Source organism: Meleagris gallopavo, chromosome 1, assembly GCF_905368555.1.
Source record: "Meleagris gallopavo chromosome 1, MGAL_WU_HG_1.1, whole genome shotgun sequence".
Taxonomy (NCBI): domain Eukaryota; kingdom Metazoa; phylum Chordata; class Aves; order Galliformes; family Phasianidae; genus Meleagris; species Meleagris gallopavo.
In genome coordinates this window covers 83,692,455-83,715,836 of record NC_139404.1, presented here as the reverse complement: position 1 = coordinate 83,715,836, position 23,382 = coordinate 83,692,455, and the positions used below count along the sequence as shown (strand labels likewise).

Here is a 23,382-nt window from a genome sequence, read left to right as displayed (position 1 = left end):
ATCCTACGAGGAGTGACTGAAGGAACTGGGGCTGTTTAGTCTGGGGAAAAGGAGGCTGAAGGGAGACGTTATTGCTCTCTTCCAATATCTGAAAGGTGCTTACAGTGAGAGTGGGGCTGGTCTCTTCTCACTGGTGACAGGGGACAAGGGGAAATGGCCTCAAGTTGTGCCAGGGTAAGTTTAGGTTGGATATCAGGAAACACTTCTTTACAGAAAGGGTGGTTAAGCACTGGAATAGGCTCCCGAGAGAGGTGGTTGAGTCACCATCCCTGGATGTGTTTAAAAACCGTTTGGATGTGGTGCTCAGGGACATGATTTAGAGGTGGGTTGTTAGTGTTAGGGTAGCATGGTTAGGTTGTGGTTGGACTTGATGATCTTTAAGGTCTTTTGTGACCTGAGTGATTCTATGATTTTTATGTCAATCCACATAGCAGATTAACAGTACATTTACTAATGAATAACAACATGGGTTGCAAAGTGGGATATCATCTTTTCACTCTTTTCCTAGAAGAAAATGCAGTCGCAGCTTCAAATACTTTTCATTAAGTTTTCATTAAGCCTTGGGTTTTTATTCTTCAAAAATGCATTGAGTTTTTTTTTTGTTTGTTTGTTTGTTTGTTTGTTTTTAGATGAAGAGTGGATTAAGGGAATAGTAATGGTAAACACTGCCTGCCAGTGAATAGGTGATGCCAGTGGTAGTGCTAAGCACATCCCACCAAGGAGCAGGTGTTAAGGAGTCTGCTTCACTAAGGTCCACAGTTTTTTATATGCTTGTTATTATCATTTTGTTTCTAATTTATGGCAGGGTGAGACCAATAGTATTTGAATCCCTCACCTACTTAAGCTCATAATATCATGCTGAGCTTTCCCTATGAAGGAGTTGTTATAGAAAGCCCATGTTTTTATTTATCCGACTGGCTCTAAATAACTACTTTATATGCAGTCATATCCAAAAAATGGATATATTTTTAGAATTTACATTAGCTAGTGTTCTTGGAGGCTTAAAAAGGAGTTAGATCTAGAACAGCTGGGAGCCTTTCCTTCCTCCCAACAGTCTTCTGCATTTCTTGTTGAGTTTATGCAGAATCTGTCGGGTTCTTTGGCAAAGATGCAGTTTTCTTCATAGCCTAGCCTGGGTGGAGATGCCTTGGACCCATTTTCCTGGACAGGAGAGGAGCCAAGATGGGAAAGACCAGCTTTTTTGGGCAAGATGCAGGCACTGTCTCGTCAGCTCTGTCTAGGTGGAGTTGCATCAGCCCAGAAAAAGACACACCAGGCCAGTATGGAAAAAACAACAACAAACATCTAGTTCTGAGAATAAAGTCAGAGGAACAGTACTCTGGAGATCATATTATGAAGTCCAAATCAAGCTCTATCCCAATATGAATAAGTGATCTGGAATCACAGAATTGTAGCGGTTGGAAGGGACCTCTGGATATCATCCAGTCCAACTCCCTTGCTGAAGTAGGTGCTCTACAGCAGGTCACACAGGTGGGCATCCAGGAAGATGTTGAATATCTCCAGAGAAGGAAACTCCACCACCTCTCTGGACAGCCCGTTCCAGTGCTCTGTCACTCTCACAGTAAAGTAGTACTTTCTCATGTTCAGATGGAACTTCCTGTGTTCCAGTTTGTGCCTGAAATTGAATCCAAATTGAAATAAGGATTTGAGGTTCATTAAAAAGGTGGAAGATTTTGTTTTGTTTGTTTTTCCACGGATAACTAAAGATCTTTTGTGGTCTTTATGCTACTGATTCTAAATAATGCCTGTTGAAAATGGTTCAACATAAAGGACGTTCTGGGAGAGCTATCCACTAAAAGCGGTAGATAGGCTTTGTTCTGTCCTTAACTGTTAAATTGTCCAATGATTAATTTTATTTAAGCTAAATGTTTAGCAGACACAGTTTACCTTCGAGCAGAAATAAGTTTACAGATTGAGAAAAATTACAGAATCGCGCAGAATGGCCTGGGTTGGAAGGGACCTCAAGGATCATGAATCTCCAATCTCTCGCCACAGGCAGGGCCACCAACATTTAATACTAGACCAGGTTTGAGCAGTATCATACAAGTCAGAGACAGGTTGTCAGGCCTCTGTTTAATGAATTTTTCAGAAGTTTATTTCTGTTTCCACCAGATCTGCACACACTTGATTATTCTCAAACAAATGTTTGTGCTTTTTTTTTTTTTAAGTTTTATTTACAATGTGATTTTCACAAATAAGGGGAAATGGGCTGCAGGGTGAAAGCACTGGGGCTGGGCCCCTGGCATGGGATCCCAAATTTAAATCCAGATTTTTTTCAGCTTTGTACCTTGAAAACAAGGATAGTTACTGTTCTTAGTCCAATAAAATTTAATGTTAAACTAAAATGTGTAAGAGCCTTTAAACTAAAATGTGTAAGGAGACGGTGAAATAATGGAAATGGAAATTTGAAGAAATGCATGATTGACCCAAAAACAGATTATAGAAATGACATTTATAAAAATTTAACCTTCAAATTGCTGACAGTCCTGCCTTTACTTCTGCACTGTTAAAAAGCGCATGTTTTAGATTAACATTATCATAACTAAACACATATTCTAACTGAAAGAAGAAGTCGCAGTAATTTGACATGAGAAAGGGCACTGAGAGTGTTGGAGCTGACACTAGGTCCTCACAGTACATCTCTTCCAGTGGAAGTCTGAGGCAGCTAATGAGTTACTGTCCTCAAGAAACATAATTTATTCTGGAGCAGAAAGTACTACTCTAGATCTCTGTATCCCTCTCTGAATGTAAGTTCACATTCCTTGACAAGTCTGCAGCTTTTAGTCGCTTTTGTGATTTAAGTCTGGATACATCTAGGGAGTAGATGTAGTAGGTGAGAGTCAAGTGAATGGGGCCCGGCTCTGATCAGGGGTGCCCAGTGACAGAACAAGGGGAGCAATGGTCAGAAGTTGGAACATAAGGAAGTTCCATGCAACATAAGGATGAACTTCTTTACTGTATGGGTGATAGAGCTCTGGAAGATGCTGCCCAGAGAGCTTGTAGATTCTCCTTCTCTGGAGATATTTAAAACCAATCTGAATGCTTTCTTCCTCGTTAAATGCAATTTCTGAGAATAAGTACAAGGACCAACCATTTGTACTGTGGTTGTACTAGCTGAAAAAATTGTTTCAGCAACAAGAGAAGCTAGAAAATGCAGAATGGAGTGTGATATTAGAATATATATTTTTTTCTATTTGAAGTTATCTTGCTATAGCCTATTCTACTACATTTCCTAGACAAACTTAATTACAATTCTGTATTTTCTATTGACTAATCAAAGCTGGCTTCCTCTTTAGCACTTACCTTTTCAGAAACTTCTTAGCTCCCCATTTGCCAGATATCAAGAGCTAGTTAGACAGAATTTGTCTGGAACCTTCTTCAGAGAAGACTTTTTGTTGCTGTTGTTTATTGTTGGTTTTTGTTTTGTTTTGCTTTGAATTGCATTCTCCCTATTTATAAATTATTGCACCTTCACAACTTAAAAACCTGAATTGATTGCTAGTTTTTAGTTACCAATAAAGAAATTAGCCATAATAATAATACTTAAAATAACAAGATTTATTTATCCTACTTTTAAGTACCATAGTTAAAATAGGAAATGTCTGTCATTTCTGTATTAAACTGTGCCACTGTGAGCAAAAAAAGTAGCATTTCAAAAGGAAGTGAGAATTGTTCCACAATTTATTTCTTGAACCAGCAGAATGTCACTGAAATGAACAGAGCCAATTGACTGGGGACTGGAGAAACTGACACAATGTTAGGACTTCAACAAGAATTGTAGTGTTGAAACTTCTTCATGACTCATCTCTCAAAATGTCCCAGTACATCTTTGTGCAATAAATGTAGCTTTTAGGTAAGAATAGCATTGCTTTTGTTCATCTGTTTTCTTATCTGCCTGAACAGAGAGATCTTACAAGCCAAAGTTGAAAGCACATGAGCTGGGTTGCTTTTGCAAATAAATTTGCATACGTGTGTTTTGAAAAGTTAAAGTACTGAGTGTTGACTCATATTTTTTCTGAAGTACTGCTAAGCTAGTGTACAGTGTTGATATAATAACATCATTTCATTGGGGAACTTAATTTGCAAAGACAAAACCATGTACTATGCTTTTAACAAGAAATTATTTCCTACTCTTTTTAAGGGTCCATATGGCACCCATTTTCATCATTAATTTGGATTTTGTCTCTGGAAGCAATGATGTTGTATATAATCTGTGAGGGGAAAGATGATTTAATGTTGTACAACAACTACTAGAGGCTAGAGGACGTAAAGAAAAACCGAGACTGTCTTTGCACAGCAGTATGACAGGAGGCAATGGGCACAAGCTGGAACATGGGAAATCCCACCTAGACATTAGGATTTATTTATTACTATTATTCTTACTGCAAAAGTGGTAAATACTGGAGCAGGTTGCCCAGAAACATTTTGGAAACTATGTCCTTAGAGGTCTTCAAGACTCAGCTGGATATAGCCTTGGGTAACCTGATCTGATTAGGTCTGCTTTGAGCAGGGGGTGCTGAAGTCCTTTCCATCCTAAGTTATTACAGCATTCTGTGGTTGTGGCTTAGGAGTGCCTCTTGTTAATTCTACTGCAAAGAAATATATCTATTTTTAAACTTTTCCCTTTTTAAGCTATGTTTGATTTTGAGCCAAACAACCAATATTTCTCCATGTTTGGGAGCCAAAGAAAAAAAAAAACAAAAAAAATAGCAAAAATAAAAGCTGCATGCTGTTAGATTATCATTATGATCTTGGCTGGTGGTACATATGGCACCAGATTTGGAAAATAAAAGCAATGTGAATAATTTGGAAGTAATAAGTGAGGTGGTTCTCACAAATAGATGGTGCTAATATATTTTCTTATGGCATGCTTCATTTATCTAGCACTTGGGGAGGCAGCGCTAGGTCTTTCATTCATGCTCTCTAAAATCTTTGAAATAGAGAAAAATAAACAGCTTCAATGTAAGGCAAAAGGAATTCTGATGATTAAGCCAAATTTGCTGTAATACAGTACAGCTGTATTCACCCTTTTGTAGGGCAGAGTTCATGGCTTTTAGCTCTGCAGATAAAAATGCAAAACAAGATTGCATATGTCCACAAGAAGCCACAAACACATTCAGTTCACCACTTGTCTTGTCCCACCACTGTTTTTGCTAGTGAAGCAGGTGAATAGACGGCTCAAAATATATGCGCCAGATAACATTATTTCAAAATACAGAATAGTTACTATTTCCATTTGTACTTCATTCTTCAAGCTTGTTACTGTATAGGCACATTAGGTTAACTTCTGAATGTGTTAGTTACTTAATGAATTAAGTTATTTAATCAACGAATTTTCAGCCAGATGTTGATGTATCTTCTTAAGCTGGAGAGAGAAATAGAATGCTCTTCAGCTGAAAGCAGTTTATTCGATGTGGCCGAGGTACAATTTTTGTTTGGGATAGAAACAGAAAAGAGGCAGTTAATTCAAATTCCAGTCACCTCATCACCTGATTTCTCTCACATTTATTGAAACAGATGAAAATCAAACTAGCTAGCTTTGTGCTAACTGCACAGCTATTGTTACCAACAGTACTGTAAAGATGCAATGTATTCATGGGACACAGAATTCTGAAGTATTCAGTTCTGTGTTGCTGAAACCAAATTTTTGAGTGGAAAAAAACTCTTAGATAGTTTTAATTGCTTTTATATGTTGGAAAAACTGTTGTCCCCAACACTGAATTACTAAGCAAATACCAACAAATACCATTTTAATGCAACTAGCCCAGTGATGCAGTTCTGTGTTCATCTCCTAACTTCTCACCAGCTTTTAAGCAGCAGTGGAATTACTAAAATCTGTTTCTAATAATAATCTGTTACTATTTTACCTTTACAAACTACTTCGCAACTGAGATATCTTAATGGGATGCTATAATATCCAAAGGGCTTTGTCTGGACATTTGCTGTGAAAGTAGAAATTGAAAATTAGAGCTTTCTGTTTTTCCTGTAGCTAAATATGAGCTGTAAGTTAGAACCATCTGCTAAGAGCATGATGTGATACCAGCGCTTCTGAATTCTTCCCCCTTCCCTGTTACTCCATTATTAATTAAAGATATGAGAAAAAGATAATACTTCATATAATTGGCATTAAATCTAAATCCAAATAATGTCCAGCTAAATATTTCATATATTATCTTCATTAGCTGTTCTTGCATTTTAAAGGCATTAAATAAGCTCCTGCTGCCTACTCATGACTGCTTTTATTTTTTTACCCATCTATCCAAACTGTTGGTACTCCTGGCTGGATTCTTCCAACAATCTGTAGTTATTTTCTTCCTTTTGAAGAGTTACCAGTGATTGGTTTCCTTATGATATAGCAGTTTTCACTGGGCTGTCTCAAGAGTCATTCCTCTTTTAGGCGAAACATCCTTTCACGTAGTTCTCTCTAACAGTGCAAGGTGTTTGAGGTTTGATGTAGTTAATGTTGTGCTTTTACTTCAGTTATGCTGTTTGCTGTTTGTCTTATTGCTTTTGGCCACCAATAGAATTTTGTTGAAAAGAATACTTGCAGATCAGTGTGGAATTTTTGTTGGTGAGCCGCAAGAGAAAGACTATTTCAGATGTAGCTGTGGATCTCAGAATCTTCCACTTAGTGTTGGCCTGAAGCTGAATTACTCCACAAATTCAAATACTTAACACCAGAGTTTCAATAATGCATGCCAAAAACAGTCACAACAGAATATAAGTCAGAAAAATTCAACCTTGCTTTGCTCTGTGCCTGAAAGTGTTCTTTTCTGTTTGCAAGATGTTTTTAAAATCTCTTTGTGCTGGAATTTGAGAGAATCTGGTTTAACATTCTACTCTTTCACCAGGGAGACGAGGCGGGAGAGGAAGTTAGGAAGGTATTCTAATATCAGGATGTATCAAGGGTATTTTCTCAAAATCAAATTCATTCCTACCACAGCATGATTGTTTACCTGAGTGGTGGCCAAGATGGAGATATTACTCAGAGCAAGAATACTTCTGTTACTTGTTTAAAGTACCTTAAGATCAGCACAATTGAAACCTGTTCTGCTAATGTGCTTGCAAGAATAATCCCCATTCACCTAGCTGGTTGCTGTCAAGCCAATTATGCCTGTAGCCAGCCCTCTGCTGGCTGTATGGCCTCTGTGCAAATCTCTCAGCAATTCACTGATCACAAGTGACTAAATGGGCATTCCTCACAAAAGGTTTCTTTGTGGTCTGCTGTGTTTGTATTCTTAGAGCATGATTCTAAGTAGATTGCACACAGGTGGGCACAAAATTGAAGAGTTGGAACAGTGTAAGAACTTCTGGAAAGATATTAGAGGACTAAGCTGTCAGCAGACATGAGGGCTGGTCTGCTTCTTGGCAGGTTCCCTGGTCCACCCAATGACTAAGTAGGTCACTGACCCTCTTTGAGTCATTTAATATGAGTTGACTAATATTCAGGTAGCAAAAAAAATTAGGATTTTCAAGATCCCTTCCAACTTGGGCTGTTAAATGATTTTGTAAAATAGGATTCAAGATCAGTATGATGGAATACAAGAAATTGCTTTAAATTAACAATCAGATTTCTTGCTTTTCCTCCTTTTTTATTTTGATCTGTAAAGTAACTTTATGCTATGCATCAGCAAAGAGAAAGAGGAAGAAAAGAGAAAAACATCATGTAGAAGTTGTTTGTATAGTAACATACAAATTACCATGGATTTCTTCCGAAATTTTCAGTTTGTAGTTCTGTACTGTTCTGACATCTGATAGCAAAACTTGTCAGCACTGGCTGTGGTTGCACTACTTCCATCTGTGCACATCCAACAACTAGTCAGCCTCTGGTAGCTACCAGAGTTTGTTGAAGGGAATTCAGTATAGTCATCTGAAGTGCGGTACTTGTGTCACTGGTTTAGCACAGCCATTTTCCTTCAAATAGATACAGCTAAAGAATTTGCCTTCTCCTGTGCTGCCCTTTGGATCTGAGAGCAAAGGAAGAAAGTGGGAGAAACGTGACCTTGTAGACAGCCCTTTCAGCAAGGGGAATAAAGTAGTAACCAGAAACTTACAGAAGGAACAGAAGATAGTTAGCCATTAGGGCATATATCAAGGATAACTAACTACCAAGGATCATAACTAAATCACCATCACCAAGAAGATGGGAAGAAAGATTTTCCCTAAATACTGTCAACTCTGACTCTGTTGACAGAATCTACCTAGATTTCAGCAAAGCCTTTGACACTGTCTCCCACAGAAAAAGCAGGCAGCCTGTGGCTTGAACAGGTACACTCTTTTCTGAGTAAAGAACTGGCTGGACAGCTGGGTATTATATCTAGCTGGCAACCAGTCATGAGTGGTGTTCCCAAGCAGTTGATATTGGGGGCTGTCCTGTTCAGTATCTTTATCGATGACCTGGATGAGGTGACTGAGCACACCCTCAGTAAGTTAAGCACACCTGGATAACTGGGCTGAGGCCAGTGGGATGAAGTTCAACAAGACAAAGTGCTGGGTCCTGTACTTTGGCCAGAAAACCCTGGGCAACGCTACAGGCTTGAAGCAGAGAGGCTGGAAGACTGTGTAGATGAAATGGATCTGGAGGTGTTTGTCCACCCTCAGCTGAACACGAGCCAGCAGTGTGTCCATGTGGCTAACAAGACCAATGGCATTTTGGATTGTATCAGAAGTAGTGCAACCAACTAAGAGCAAGGAAGGGATAATTCCTCTGTACTCAGCTCTGTTGAGGCCACACCTTGAGTACTGTGTTCAGTTTTGGGCTCCTCACTACAAAAAAAGGCATTAAGGTCCTGGAGTGTGTCCAAAAAAGGGCGACTAAGCTGCTGAGGGGTCTGGAGCACAAGTCTTATGAGGAGCAGCTGAGGGAGCTGGAATCGTTTAGTCTGGAAGAGCAGAGGCTCAGGGAGACCTTATTGCTCTCTAGGACTACCAGAAGGGAGGTTGTAGTGAGCTGGGGGTTGGCCTCTTTTCTCATATAACTACCGATAGGACTAGAAGAAATGGCCTCAAGTTACACCATGGGAAATTCAGGTTGTAATTCATGTTAGGAAATACTACTTCTCTGAAAGAGTGGTCAGGTGCTGGAATAGGCTGCCCAGGGATTTGGTGGAGTCACCAACCCTGGAGGTGTTTAAGGAACGTTTAGACATTGTGTTGAGGAACATGGTTAATGAGAACTTAATGGTGTTAGCTGGACAGTTGGTCTGGATGATCTTGTAAGTCGTTTTCAACCTTGGTGATTCTATGATTCTGTGATCACCATATGAAGCTACTGGGGACATGCAACTTTGGACACCAACAAGGTTCCAAACAACAAAAACCAGGAAGGAACATCAACAGACTTCCAAGTCATCTAATATACATCATTATGATACTTAGTAAAGTATGCTACATGGCATCAATGTTTAGGATTATTGCCCTCTGATTGATAGCAAATTACATTTATTAAAATTAAGTATTCACCTAAATTCCGTTTTATAGTATCTTACCGCAGAGAGGGAAGCATATATGAAAGGATAGTCTTTGTTAAACATTTGTGTCTAAAAAGGAAGGAAATGTTATAGTATTTGATTCAAATATGAGATAAATAGACTTCTGTATTAAAAATTTTAATCAGCCACAAAAAAAAAAAGAAGACTTTTTAAAAAACTATCTTATTTTCATTTTAAATATACAATAGTTTTGTAAAAGAAGATAAAAGATAAAAGAAGTTGTTTCCCAAATGAGGAAGGAACCACCACCCTTTCCCCCAGAATGGTGCCTTATCACTGATAATGGCAAAGAGTTGAGTTGTCTCAAACTACTGTCATTTCCTGGGATATGGCAAAGTAGCCTTTGTAGAATTGGGATGGCTTCCTGACTCTTTGTTTCCTGAGTGCGTTTATTTGATTGCTCTTCAGACAAAGGGTTTAATTGGAGGCAAATGTTTTCCATCCACTTTACTTGTATCCTTTGTATAAAGGAAAGGGGCATGAAGAGTTTGGTCTAGGTCTTTTCAGATAACTGCATACTCATCACTACTACTAAATCATTTTCAGAAAATGGGGACTGTGGCCTCTCAGTAACTCCAGTCATTGTACTTTCACCAGAGGAAGAGTAGTAGAGTGATTGCTGAGAACCAGTATGTACTTGTCTGAAGAAATTTTGAATATCAGTCTGCATTTATCTCTGGAAAGAAGAAAGAAAGGAGGAGGGATATGTCAGGAGAGAGAAAGAAGTTATTGTTCTACCCTGTTATGTAATGACAAATCATACATCTCTCATTGTTTTTCTTTAGGTTTTAGCTCCTGAAGTAAAACAACTTTATGAAATTTTTATAAACATTACAAACATTCAGTGTTTTAAAATGTTTCTTGGAAATTCTGAGTAATGTGTATGTATTAGTCTAGGTGTTCTAGTTTAATTCCAACTAGAAAATTACATTTCCTTCTGAACACAACTGAAAATAAATAACTAACTGCTGTAGCGTTTTTATTCAGACGTAGTTACCATTAATCCTCTAATTTTGTAATATGTCTTAGTGCTATAGCATCCTTACAATTTATTTTTATTTTTATTTTATTTTATTTTATTTTATTTATTTTTTTATTATTTTTTATTTATTTATTTTTGCTAACAAAAGAGAATGATCTCCTGACTTGCCATTTTGTTATCTCTGGATCCTAAATTACTGCTATAACTCCTATATTTAAAGGAAAATATGTTTACATTTTTTCTGATTACTTCACATACTCTTCTACAATTGTAGAAGAAGCTGCTAATGATATTATTAAACTGATGAAGGGAAAAAAGTAGGCATGTTAGAAACCAGAGTTATATGTAACAGCTTGCTTTCTGAAATACACTGAGTTGCCATGAGAATCTACCTTCAAACAAAATAAGTTGTTTGTTTGTTTGCATCTAACAAACTGAATGGTCTTATGTTGCTATAATGTCATATTCTGTTACTAAATACATAATTACAAGATAATATATTTTGTTCTTCTCTTAATTTTTTCTCTTTCTGTAGTGAAAAGACAGAGTCTGAAAGTTCAGATCAACGCAACAGATGACACTGTTTGCATGAGGTATATTCGACCAAGCCAAAACACCAAACTTCAAGGTTTTGTCCTGGGTTATGGAAGCAGCTTCTTCTCTAATCAGTACATTCCTTTACCTTCGGATGGAAGCACCTACATAAATGAACTTGGTAAAGTATTATTCCTTTCCATGCTACTGTTGTCATCGTATGGAAATAGACCAATGATATTATGAATCTTTGGGTTTCTTAATTTGTGATCTTACTGGGGTGCTGTTTGGGCTTTTTTTGTGTGTTTAAGGTTAGCTTGGGAAGAATTTCAGATCACAGTGTTTCTTTAAGGAGAAAAAATAAGTTCTTGTTGTTTGGAAGAGCTTGTTATTTATATTTGAGGATTTTCACTTGTGGGAATTTTTAATTCTAAGAGAATGTACTCTATTGACTGCATTACAGATGATATGAGACGATTTGCCTAAATCTGCAGTTATGTATAAGGGAGATGCTTATGTTTTTATCGTAGCAAAGAAGCAGAAATAAAACAATTTTAAGTATTGTGTGGTTGATTCACTTTACTGGAAATGTTTATAACAAAATGATGCATTTTCTTGAAGGGGCACGTTCTAGTTGCACATGTTGCAGAATAACCTTTACGTTCTGTGTCAGATGTTACAAATAGAACTCTATGAGTTGTATGGAAGAGATTAAAATGCATTGGAAATCTTGTATCTTGTTGATTGGAATAGGAAACAAAGAGTAAATTAGGCTGTCTTTTTAACCCTGGATTGTCAGTATCGATAGAATAGCAAAACAGGAGAACTGGATCAGTTACAATTTTCTTATAAAACATTGATTTATTAGAATTTTACATTATACAAAATCTGTCCAGTGTCTGAGAATTTTCCTATTGCTTTCTTTAATCTTCCCATCAATGAAATGAATCCAGAGTCTTGTATTACCCTCATCATTGCAATGTCAGTGGCCTTTGTGTAAAAGAGAGTAGAGAAAGCATGCATAAACATAGGAGTAACAGTTGCATTGTTTTTAATGCAGTAAATCAAGGCGATTCTAGATGTGTGTTCCAGGCTGAGAATTATAAAATAAGAAAGGTGATAAATAAGATGTTAGACATAGGATAATTAAGAACCTTCATTAGATTTCTCTGAAAATGATTGACTTCTTCCTTTTCGTGAGTTGATATTTCTGTGATCTTTCTGTACTTTTATCACCAATACAGTGTTTGAGTTCATAAACATCACTTAAGCTGTATGAATCTAATGTTGCCATGTGCAACTTTCAAAACAGTTCAGTAAAAATGATGTACTGGCTTCTTTGTAGAGGTGGGCATGAATAATACCTGCATAGCTGTATTACAGGAATAGTGGGAGTTACTATTTTGCACATACTTTGAGATCCGTGGAAAGAGGAAAAAGCCCTGAATGTAGTCACATGTAGATAGTTTGCCCTTCCCTCCATTTAATACCAGTGTTACTACCTAATGATCTGTGAAACCATATGAAAACATAAAGCTGAATGTCACCTGGAACATATTGGTTCTTGGTAGCTTTCATACTAACATCTAGTGACAGGAACTGTAGACAACTTTATTTGGTTCTGCAGTCCAACGGAGTGGCTAGCTGCATGCATATTCATTAAAGCCTACAGTTAAGCAAGCAAAATCTTGAAGTAATGAGAAATCTTGAAGATGAGAAACACCATTATATATACCCCCTCTATTGAAACTAAAACATTTTCTTTAGAGTATCTGGATAATCCAGCACAATTTTAGAGAAAGGCACAAGTGATGAGTAATACTGTCTAAATTATTTTAAAGGATATTAACATCAAAATATAATTCACTCATGCTAATAAAAGTTGTCAGTAAGTTTTCTAGTTACAGTAAACCTGATTATAAGTTCTAAATATCTAATAGCTAAAAATGCAATCTGTTAGTACTGCTATAAGGACTAGCATTTCCAACTTGAAGAAAATGTCATCTTTGAGAGGAAAGGAAAGGAATAAAAGATGCTAACAGTAATAGGTATATATTTTAAGTTACAAACATTTGCTTAAAGCAATTAACAGTACATTTGTTAAAAATATTGCTTTTAGTTACAAGTTTCAGTGTTACATTACGTGCTTACTATATTTGTTCATGGGAATTTGGAAGCAGAGAACACAACATATTTCCCATTGCATTAATCCTAAACACAACATTAAACAGCAGCATTGGCTATGCTACTGTATGAATATAGAACTTGAGCTAAAAGAAGAAACATATGTTGTGCTTTTGGCTCTGTTTTAGAATGTCATGCAACAGAGTTAAAGAGAAGACATTGGTGACCGCTAGCACCTCCCATAATTTCAGGGACTGGATGCTGAATTTACTCCAGGATGGTTCTTAGTTTTAGGAACTGTGGATAGGTTTAATTCTGTCACTCAGAGATCAGACATTGCTTTATATGGATGCTGGAAAAAACAAGATATTGTAGAGGGGCAGTATTAAAATTCTCAAGACACTTTCCAAAGGTACAATAACTCCTAGGCCGTATTGTTGAAAAATCTTTGGTTACTTCTTGTGCTTCTGGCACATCTCAAGTGATGAAATTGGCCTGGTATTCTATCTTCATATTAAAACAATGATTTTTGTTAGTGATGTTCGTTTTGTTTGGTTGTTGGTGTTTGTTTCTTTTTTTAAATTTCACCCCACAGATATTTTCTATTCTATTTTTTAGATATTCTAGTCATTCAGATGGCACTGTGCACTTTGCAAAGGCTATGTTCCAAACATTTTTCCCCACAGCAAAACGAGTTAGGCTTATAAAAGGGTATTCACATTCATTCCAACAATTCTCTCAGTCCTCTCATGCTTCATCTTATCCCACTTTTACAGAAAACAGATAGAATTTACAGGGCACACGGAAAAGTGGTTGGTTACAGCTCTTTCTGAACAGTATGGAAGGAGTGAATTCCAAATGTGAAAAGATGTTGTGGTCTGTTTAGACCAAGACTAGCACAATTTAAGGTTTTTTCTCACTTGCCAGTTTTAGTAGTTCATAGAAAGAGAAGACCTTTCCTGACAGCTTTAGAGACTGAAGCTGACTACAACTTTAAATTGGTTTAGTTGCTGAAAAGTAAAGATTAGAATTGGATACTCAAGGGCATTTGGTGGTAACCAGAAGGTATGTTTCCCCAGCAGGATAGGGAATATTAGTTTAGAATATCGTTTCATGAGAGCATGACTAGATCTGGGAGAATGGATTTCCTCTGTCTATAGAGAAGTGAATCTTGATTTGATAGTATTAAAATTGTCAAGGAACATGGTTTAAAGGGGAAATATTGGTGCTAAGTGGATGTTGAACCAGATAATCTTGGAGATCTTTTCCAACGTTGGTGATTCTGTTAACATTAAACACAAAATCAGTAAGATTTAATTTTATGATTTTATGAGCTCACAGATGTATACTTATGTATTTTGAAGTGAATAAATGAGAATATGATCTTTCTTAGGATTTACTTCCAGGAAAATCACATGGCTTTGTAGAAAGCGTGACATCCACTTTCAGTTCATCTACTAAAATATTCAGCTCCTCCTTGGAGTGATTCTTAAAATAGTTTTTTGTTTGTTTTTTCTTTCCTTTTGCATAGAATCATAGAATGATTAAGGTTGCAAAAGACATCCAAGATCATCTAGTCTGACCATCCACCTGCCACCAATGTTGCCCATTAACCATATTCCTTAGCCCCACATCTACAAGCTTTCTTAAACACCTTGAGGGATGATAGCTCAATCACTTCCCTGAGCAACCCATTCCAACAACTGATCACTCTTTCAGAGAAGTTTTTCCTAATATCCAACCTGAACCTCCCCTGGTGCAACTTGAGGCCACTACCTCCAGTTCTATCACTAGTTAACTGGGAGAGGAGGCTGATTCCCACCTTGTCACAACTTCTTTTCATGGAGTTGCAGAGGGCGATAAGATTTGCCCTGAGCCTCTTTTCCAGACTGAACAATCCCGGCTCCCTCAGCCGCTCCCCATAGGATCTGTGTTCCAGACTCCTCACCAGTGTTGTTGTTCTTCTCTGAGGCTCATGGCCTCGATGTCTTTCTTGTAGTGAGGGATCCAAAACTGAACACAGTATTCAAGAGGGACGATCACATCCCTGCTCCTGCTGACTGTACTATTTCTGATATGAGCCAGGATGCCATTGGTCTTGTTGGCCACATGGGCATACTGCTGGCTCATATTTAGCCAAGCGTCGACTAACATCCCCACATCCATTTCCTTTGCACAGTCTTCCAATCGCTCTGCCCCAAGACTGTAGCATTGCCTGGGGTTGTTGTGGCTGAAATGCAGGACCTGGCACTTGGACTCACTGAACTTCATCCCATTAAACTACACTGCATTTAAACTGATAACTGAGCCAGCAATTGTGTAATATCATCCATGAATCAGGAATTGCCTGCAGACAGCACGTAGAAAAGAAGAGTTCTGTTTGATTTCCTGAGCTTTTAAAGAGCTCATGCTGCCAATAAACTCTTGAGCAGCTTTATGCATTGCTAGACAGCTCAATTTGAATTAACTTGAAGTGTAAATGACAATGGTGAGGTAGCATTAAAGGTTAGTATGAAGAAGTATCAGTGTGCAGGATGTGTTTTCTTTGGTGCTGATGATACTCACAAGCTTACATGGTAGTAAATGACATTATTGTTGGTCAAGAAAGCTAAATGGATGGTATCAAAAGATATCAGAATTTAAATTCAAATAGACTAATAAGCAAGGTGAAAAGACCCATCCAAATATTCTGAGCTTTATTCAGACTTTCATCTAAATCTTCTCAGTCTTCACAACTCACAAAGAATATTTCCTTGAGATTTTTGCACTAGTTTAATCTAACTTGATTAGGAAGATAATAAAGTCAGTCTTCCTGAATGTTACTGCTGGAGGAACCCCAAAAATTGGATGGAGACAATGAAATTTGGTAAGAATGGACAGCAATTAGCTAAAATCTGAACAAAATGTATTCTAAGAAACAGTTGGACCACTTTGTTTAGCCTTTCCTTTACTTGAAGCAGACTGTGTACTGATGAGGAGAATGTGCTGGCAGTTCCGTTTTATAGCAAATGTGCATACAAAAAGGGAAGAATTCTAATATCTCCTTGAACACATTTTAAAAAGTGTAATTCAGGGATGTATGCTAGATCAGTAGATAGCTTAAAGTAAGTAAACATTAATTCAGTACCTGTCACTGATTAGAAAGAATAGTATGTAGAATATACAGTGTATAGAATTGTTATATTAGTTTGGATTAGTGACATGCGTTTTCATTATATTCCTCAAGGCTGGTTGTCTCTCCAGGCTGTTCAAGTGGGTAATAAATTTTATTTAATAGTTTTTTATCACAAATATCACAGAATCTTAGTCAAACAGTTGCTTTTTCCTTGTATAATGTTGTGAAAGTACTGATTTAATTCTATGAACTTAGCAGTCTTTGAAATGTTTCTTCTGTAGTAAATTGTAGACAGAATGGTAGGTGTAGTGTGCACGTGAGTCTTTCAGGCTGTTTGAATGAAAAAAATACTGAGTTAATGGAGTTGTTCAGAGAAGTATTTTGTTTACCTGGTGATGGTTCATTGAGTGTAATAGCTGTGGTGCTTAAATGAAATGACATAGATTTAAGAATATGTATTGAATGTATATGCAGGTACGTTCTGTATGTATTGAATGCCATAGATAGAATTCCTAGTGTTTTATAAATCTTGGTGCTTCTAGTCCATGAGTAGGATACCCTCCTACTTCAGAGGTTATTTTTTTGAGTGTACGTGACTGTCTGAGTGTAGCGTTTTGCTCCAAACTGGCACTGCTTTATTCAGCTGTGAGTATTTAAACTTGAAAGAGCAATACTGATGACATACTGGAGCCACCCAAATGAATTATCAAAACCAAAAAATTAAAATAATAATAATAATTAAAAAAATAAAAAACTATAATACTAAGAATTAAGCTTGGATTTGTTGATTAGCAATCATCTGGCACAACTGGTCATTTTCCTAATGAAAACTTCAGTCTGTCACTATTTGGACTTTCGATTTGCAGTTTCAAGGGATTTGTACAGAAACAGTTGCGTGCCAGCTGAAACAATCTGTTAACCATGGTGTTTGTCACTCCAACCTTAATAATGGGCACTTAACAGGTTCTAACAAGCAGATCTCTAATGTTCGTCTTTTAGTATCAGCTCATCAAGAAGACATTAAGTGCAAGGAACCTGGAAGATTTTGGTATTGAATTTGTAAATACATTTCGAACTGAACTTGTTCAAGTTCATGTAGTTCTGAAAAGATTAATCACTTAAAATATTTTGAACTCTTACAAGACCACACATGTATTTACTGTATACTGGATATATAATTAAACAAATTTTGAAGAATGGCTTTTGTAATTTGTGAGGTTTCAAAATGTTGGTCAGAACTAATGATATTGTATGTAGGTTACTCTGAAAGTAATGCCTCCTATTTATTTTCTTGGAAACTACAACAGCTACAAAGAGCACAATAACACTATTTGATAGAGGGAATTTTCAGCTACAAAACACTATTTTGTGTTTGATCACTACCATTAGCTTTTTTTGCCAGCAATGAACAAGAGCCAGCATGATGTGCTCATAAATATCTGCACCAATGGAGGCGAACCCACTCTTTCACAGCTGCTATCGCAGTGTTGTTGTTATGAATATGTTGCCCACACCACCAATCTTTCATTGGTCTGAACAGATGGAATTCAGAAGGCACCAAATCCGGACTACACTGTGGTTGGACAGTTTGGTCAAGATTGGCAATGTATTCCACGGTCTTTAAAATGATCTGGCACCCAGTGTTATGATGTTGCAAGCAAAAAATCTGGAAAGATCGTCCTTTTCCAAACCCCAGAGACAGTGCACATCACTATATCCATTGAGAGCTGCATGTTAAATGTTTTCTTCAATTGAGAATTCACATCTTGCCACTCTGTGGACTGCTGTTTTGACTCTGGCTCACAGTGATGACACCACATCTCTTCACTGCTAATGAAGTGATCCAGGAACTTGTCACCTTCAGCTTTGTATTGGTTCAATAGGTCCTGGCAAACTTGTATACAGTGTTATTTCTGTTCCTATGTGAGAATTCCTGGAACACACATGGTGAAAGCTTTGCAATATTCCAAGGTTGCCACCATCATTTGCAATGCATTAAAGCCAATATTCAGCTCTGTATACTGTTCCCTGGTCATAACCCATAAATTCATGTGGATGTGCTGACCGAGACACTCTACATTTCATGGATATGGCAGCTGTACCTGGCCATCCAGAGCATGGCTTATCTTCACGTCACTGTCACCACTGCTGAAACACAACATCCACTGACTCACTGTGCTCACATCCAGTGTTTGATCTCCATCAAGATTCAGCGTCATGAATGTCAATGTGTGCCATTTTTTCTGCATGGAGGAATTCAATGACACACCTCTGCTTTATTTTCACTAACACGTCAGATACCATTTTGACATCTTGCCCCTCTGCTGCTACCTGTCACATGGCAACAAAATGTGGGGGAATATTGGTGGGAAGATTCACCCTCTACAGCCATAGCACCAGCATCCACCTCTGATGTTGTGTGCCAATGTCGTAAAATAGGAGATATTACTTTTGGACCAGTCCTCATAGTCGTGTTGTTCAGCACTTTGTGAGAATTATAATGTTCTCCCAAATAGTCATGAATGCATAGCATGAGGAAATATTACTTTAAGTTTTGTTGGTTTTGTTTTATTTTAAAATAATTTTTAAAATTTATTTTAAAATATAAACTAACATAATATTTAAGAATAGTTTAAAGTGTCACTTATTTCTAGTTTCAGGTCTCAGCACACTAAGTTTCTAAGTAATTGTATAGATTCTAGCAGAATTGTATGCTGCTATAAATATTAAAATATGTTGGGGTTTTTTTGTTGTTATTTTTTGGTTTTTGTTTTGTTTTGTTTTTTGTTTGTTTGTTTTTATTTGAAGGGATGATTGCACTTTAGGGTTACTCTCTTTCTTTTGTTTTTTTCTTAAACGCAGTCTTTCATCCACACTGTTTTGAGCAGTTGCTTTCAATGCTTGCGTTATATGTATTTGGGGTGCAACTGAAACCCATTGAAAAAACAGTAATTAAAGTACATGTGTAGCATGGGTATCCAGAGACATACGCATAGTATCAGTCAAGTTAGTTTTTGCCATGTGTCTTCATGTCATCCAAACTGATCAGATGTCTCTCTAATGTGTCAGAGTTTGTGTAAAAGTTGGTTTACTTCATTTTATATGAAATATTTCCAAAAGATTTCCAAACAGTTTCACAACTGACGCCCAGTGACTATGCATGCATCATTCAGAGTGGCTGAAGTCCTGCTGTACATTAAAGGAAACTTAGGTCATTCTGGTAAAATTGAATACAAATATGAAAATTCTTATCTTTGGCAGGGTTTTGTGTCTTTTACGGGTATGTAATGTGATCTGTTCTGGTAGTGTTTTTGCAATAAAGCAGACTAACATTTTATGGGAAGTGGTGCAAAGAAGTTTAATCTGGAGTTAGAATGGAGACAGATTTTTTCAGGTAAAGCTTTAAAAAATATTTTGCAGTGTTTCTTTTCCTGTGAAACAAAGCACAGGTTTTAAAATTGTAATGAATATGAATGTCAGAAGGTATGGAAGATGTGATTTCTCTCTTTCCTCTGATATGAACTTACATAATAAGGAAATCATTTAACTATAGCTCTCCTTTTGCATGCAACATTATTTTTACTGTAACTACCCTGAATTGTCAGTTAGACTCAGCCCTTTGTTAGTTTTGTACAAATTTAGTCTCTTGATCTTAGATGTTATTATGTTCATTGAGAGCATCCAAAACTGTCCAAGCATTTAACAGGTACATCTCACAGTAAGTCTTCAGTAAAATATCTATAAAACAGGACTCTGAGTGATGTGAATACTTCATGAAATTTGTCAGACATTGTTGTTCCCTGCAACCAAACAGCCATGCAAATCTTGAATAATTTAATATTAATCTAAGGAAGTATAGTGTGCTAGATGGAGGACATACTTTGCTTGCTCTTTTACAGTATGCCAACTCTTTACTCATAAACTGCTTAAAATAGGAAAATTAACATGTGCAATCAGAAACAATATATAACTTTTAAAAGAAGTTATTAATAGTAGAAAACATGACGTTAAATGGTTCTAAAAGGTTAAAAACAAAATATGATGCATAATGCAACAAAATGTTGACACTATTTTGACATCACAGGAAAAATTTGCTACTAGTTAATGATGGAGGCAATTTTGAAAGGGATTGTTTTGTAGCTAAGCACTAGTAGAAAAGGTGTTTGACAATATCTGAACCATCAGCCTCAGAAAGATCTGATGCTGAGAAAGTCCTCCTCCTGTGGCAGCATCAGCAGCTACTACGGGGATTTGGTTATACAGAAGTGATGAGAGCAGTAGAAAAACAACCTTTCCCCACAAGTTATTGCGTTCACTTAGTGTGCAAGTATATTTAAGAAATAGGATACAGTATCCTAGCAGAATTTCTTTGTTCTGATAAAATAATCTTAAGAGTCTTTTATGTATATAATTACACTGTTCAGTAGGTCATCTTGGTTGCTCATGTGTTTGGCTTTTAGATAGGGAAAGCTGAAAGTACTGTGCAGATGGGAACTGCCTAAGGAGCTCTCAAGCTTTTTCCTTTTCATCTGAGCTTTCCTTATCCTTTGCTTTCCAAATAACAGCCAGCTTGAAATATTACATTGTCAAGTTCACATATTTGTTAACTCTTGGTAAAAAAGAATGGCAAAATCTTTTATGCAGGGATGTGTGATGTGTTATTCTTCGTGGTGGCTAGAATGTTTCTGAATGATTTTTGAGTAAACCTTGAAGAAAATGTTCCTAAAGACCCTTAAAATTGGATATCAAATCTTCACTGAATATTGGACTTTTTCTTAATAAATTATAGGTTAATCCCCATCTCAAATAAATGTTAAATCTATACTACTTCTTTCTTCATTTACAGATGCAGAGCCACGGTATTTGGTTTCAGTGAGACCAGCACGTGTTTCAAATAACAAGAAATCTTGTTCAGGTATTTGAGCACCACGGAATCTCTTTCATCAAGTAGTTTTGAGGAAGATAATATCCTGTTTTTACTAGATTTCTCTGGAAATGTATCTGTAACTGTAAGTGACTTACTGAGATGCATGAACTCCATATGTGGGAAGGCGAAATGCAGACCAGTATTTCCCAGATAGTAATTAGTCATGAATGTGGAGTTACAGACATGATGGTTGTACAATACCTGAAGACAATCCTTGTAAAAAGTTCTACGACAACTGAAAATTAACTGAATTTTTTTCTGTAATACACCAAGAAGTTTAAATGCACCTGCATACATTGGTTGAAAGTACAGATCAGATTTTCATTGAGCTTGTTAAGTGAAGAGATATTAGGGATCAAAAGGTATGAAAAGAAATCAGATCTGTTTCAGTGGCTTAAACTTTTAGGGAACTTGTGGTCATGTGTATATTTTGAGGAGTTATAGGTAAATTAGATATTTCAAGTATGAAAAAATGATACAAAGAATATATGAATTTCCTTTCATTCGTCCTCTTTCATACAACTAAGGAACTAAAGAACTAAGGTTGTCATTGGGCTTGTAGTCCATAAATGTTAGGTCCAAAATATTTGCTCTAGATCATTTCTTCATTTCCAACTATTTGTTGGAAAATCTTACTTCTGAAAGTATTTAAAAGCTTTTAAACATCATGTAAATAAAGTTATCTTTCCATATGAAGGATAGTTGTGCTTCTTCATTCAGAGCAAATTTAATCTAAGTATCACCCAAAATATAAGTATTTTGAATTTAGTATGTGGCTAAAACCCAAAAATGTCCCAGATACAGACACCAATTCAAATCTACCTACAATTCAAAACAACGGAATTTTTGTTGGTCTTATTTCCACTCTTGATGGAAAGTGCTGTTTACACTATAAATTATCTGTGGACACACCTGTTGTGTTAGTAGGAATCCTGCCATCTGTCATACAGAAAGAGGAACTTCAAATAATCTGAATTATGTATATACTAATCATACAAAAATAAACATTAAAGTTTTCATAGTCTCAAAAACGAGACATAAAGAAAACCTGCAATAAGACAAAACTGTTATAAAGTTCTGTAAATTAATCTTTCCTGCCAACAAAATAATAGTACGATGTGTTATTTCTTTTTTATTTACCATGAATCTACAAGTCTGGAAGTGAAAAATCCCAGTATCTTCCAAGGTTGAAATACATTTTGTGTAAGTTCAGGGAGGACCTAATAAAACCGCTCTTTCTGTTGCTTCTGCAGCTTGACTGTGTGTCCAATACCTGTTTATTTAAAGCACTCTCCCAATTTCTGTTTCTGTGGTTTCTACATGTATCTTCCCTTCCTTTCTGCAAACTTCATACTGCACTTTTTTACTCTATTCATGCTCAGCTCACTTCGGAAAAGGAGCAGTCTCTTTCTTTCAGATATTTGGCTTGGGAAGCCAACAAACAGATAAGAGACACTCTCCAACCCCATTTTTAGACAATATTTTAGAAAAGCTGAGAACAGTTGACCCCTTGAAATTCAGAAGAGGTCTTCATTTATTTGACTATCCAACTGCAAAATCTTTCCCCTACATAATGCAAGAGAAACTAACTTATAATTGGAATTATATGTTTCTTATCTAGGTCGGAACAAGAATCAAAAGCCTCTGCAGCTGGTAGTTGGCACTCTCACCCCAACTTCTGTGTTCCTCTCTTGGGGCATCCTAGTCAACCCTCAGCATGACTGGACAGCAACAAGTAACTGTGCTAGCGACAGGTAAAATAACAGAAAACAGCTTTTGCAGTGATAATGTTTTAATGTAACATTTCAACTTTGAAGCTGTGCAGGTTGTTAACCAGCGTAGCTGAAGAAAAATGACAGTGTAAATTAAAACACTGCATTAATTCTGAGTGTGAAGTAAGTTTTCTTCTTTACTTAAGTTAGTGCTTAGCAAGCCTTTACCTGTCTTGATAGCAAATTTAGTCAGGTGCATATGTGTTGAAGTACAGATCTCAGTTTCACCATAGATCCTTTATTGCTCTTCAGCAGTGGTCTTGGCTCTACCTTTGTTTGCATTTGAATAAATTGGAAGAAACGTTGTTCAATGACAGGAAATATGTTGATTTAAAGTTGGCTCAATAGAAGTAAAATATGGCTTTTGTTGCGCTTTAATAAGAGAATGGGACCTTGTTTTAATACTATCTGATTTT

General features: G+C 36.7%; 1 protein-coding gene across 28 annotated transcripts in view; it reads left to right on the top strand.

Moving 5' to 3' along the window:
• The window catches only part of ABI3BP (ABI family member 3 binding protein), a 131,164-nt gene that overhangs the window by 12,955 nt on the left and 94,827 nt on the right, over window positions 1-23,382 (top strand). For all 28 annotated transcript variants that reach the window (XM_010720294.4, XM_010720238.4, XM_010720225.4 and 25 more), the window contains exons 2-4: window positions 11,030-11,209; window positions 21,114-21,182; window positions 22,816-22,948. In XM_010720294.4, coding sequence (XP_010718596.2) covers window positions 11,030-11,209; window positions 21,114-21,182; window positions 22,816-22,948 — 382 coding nt within the window. The remainder of the gene's footprint in view (window positions 1-11,029; window positions 11,210-21,113; window positions 21,183-22,815; window positions 22,949-23,382) is intronic.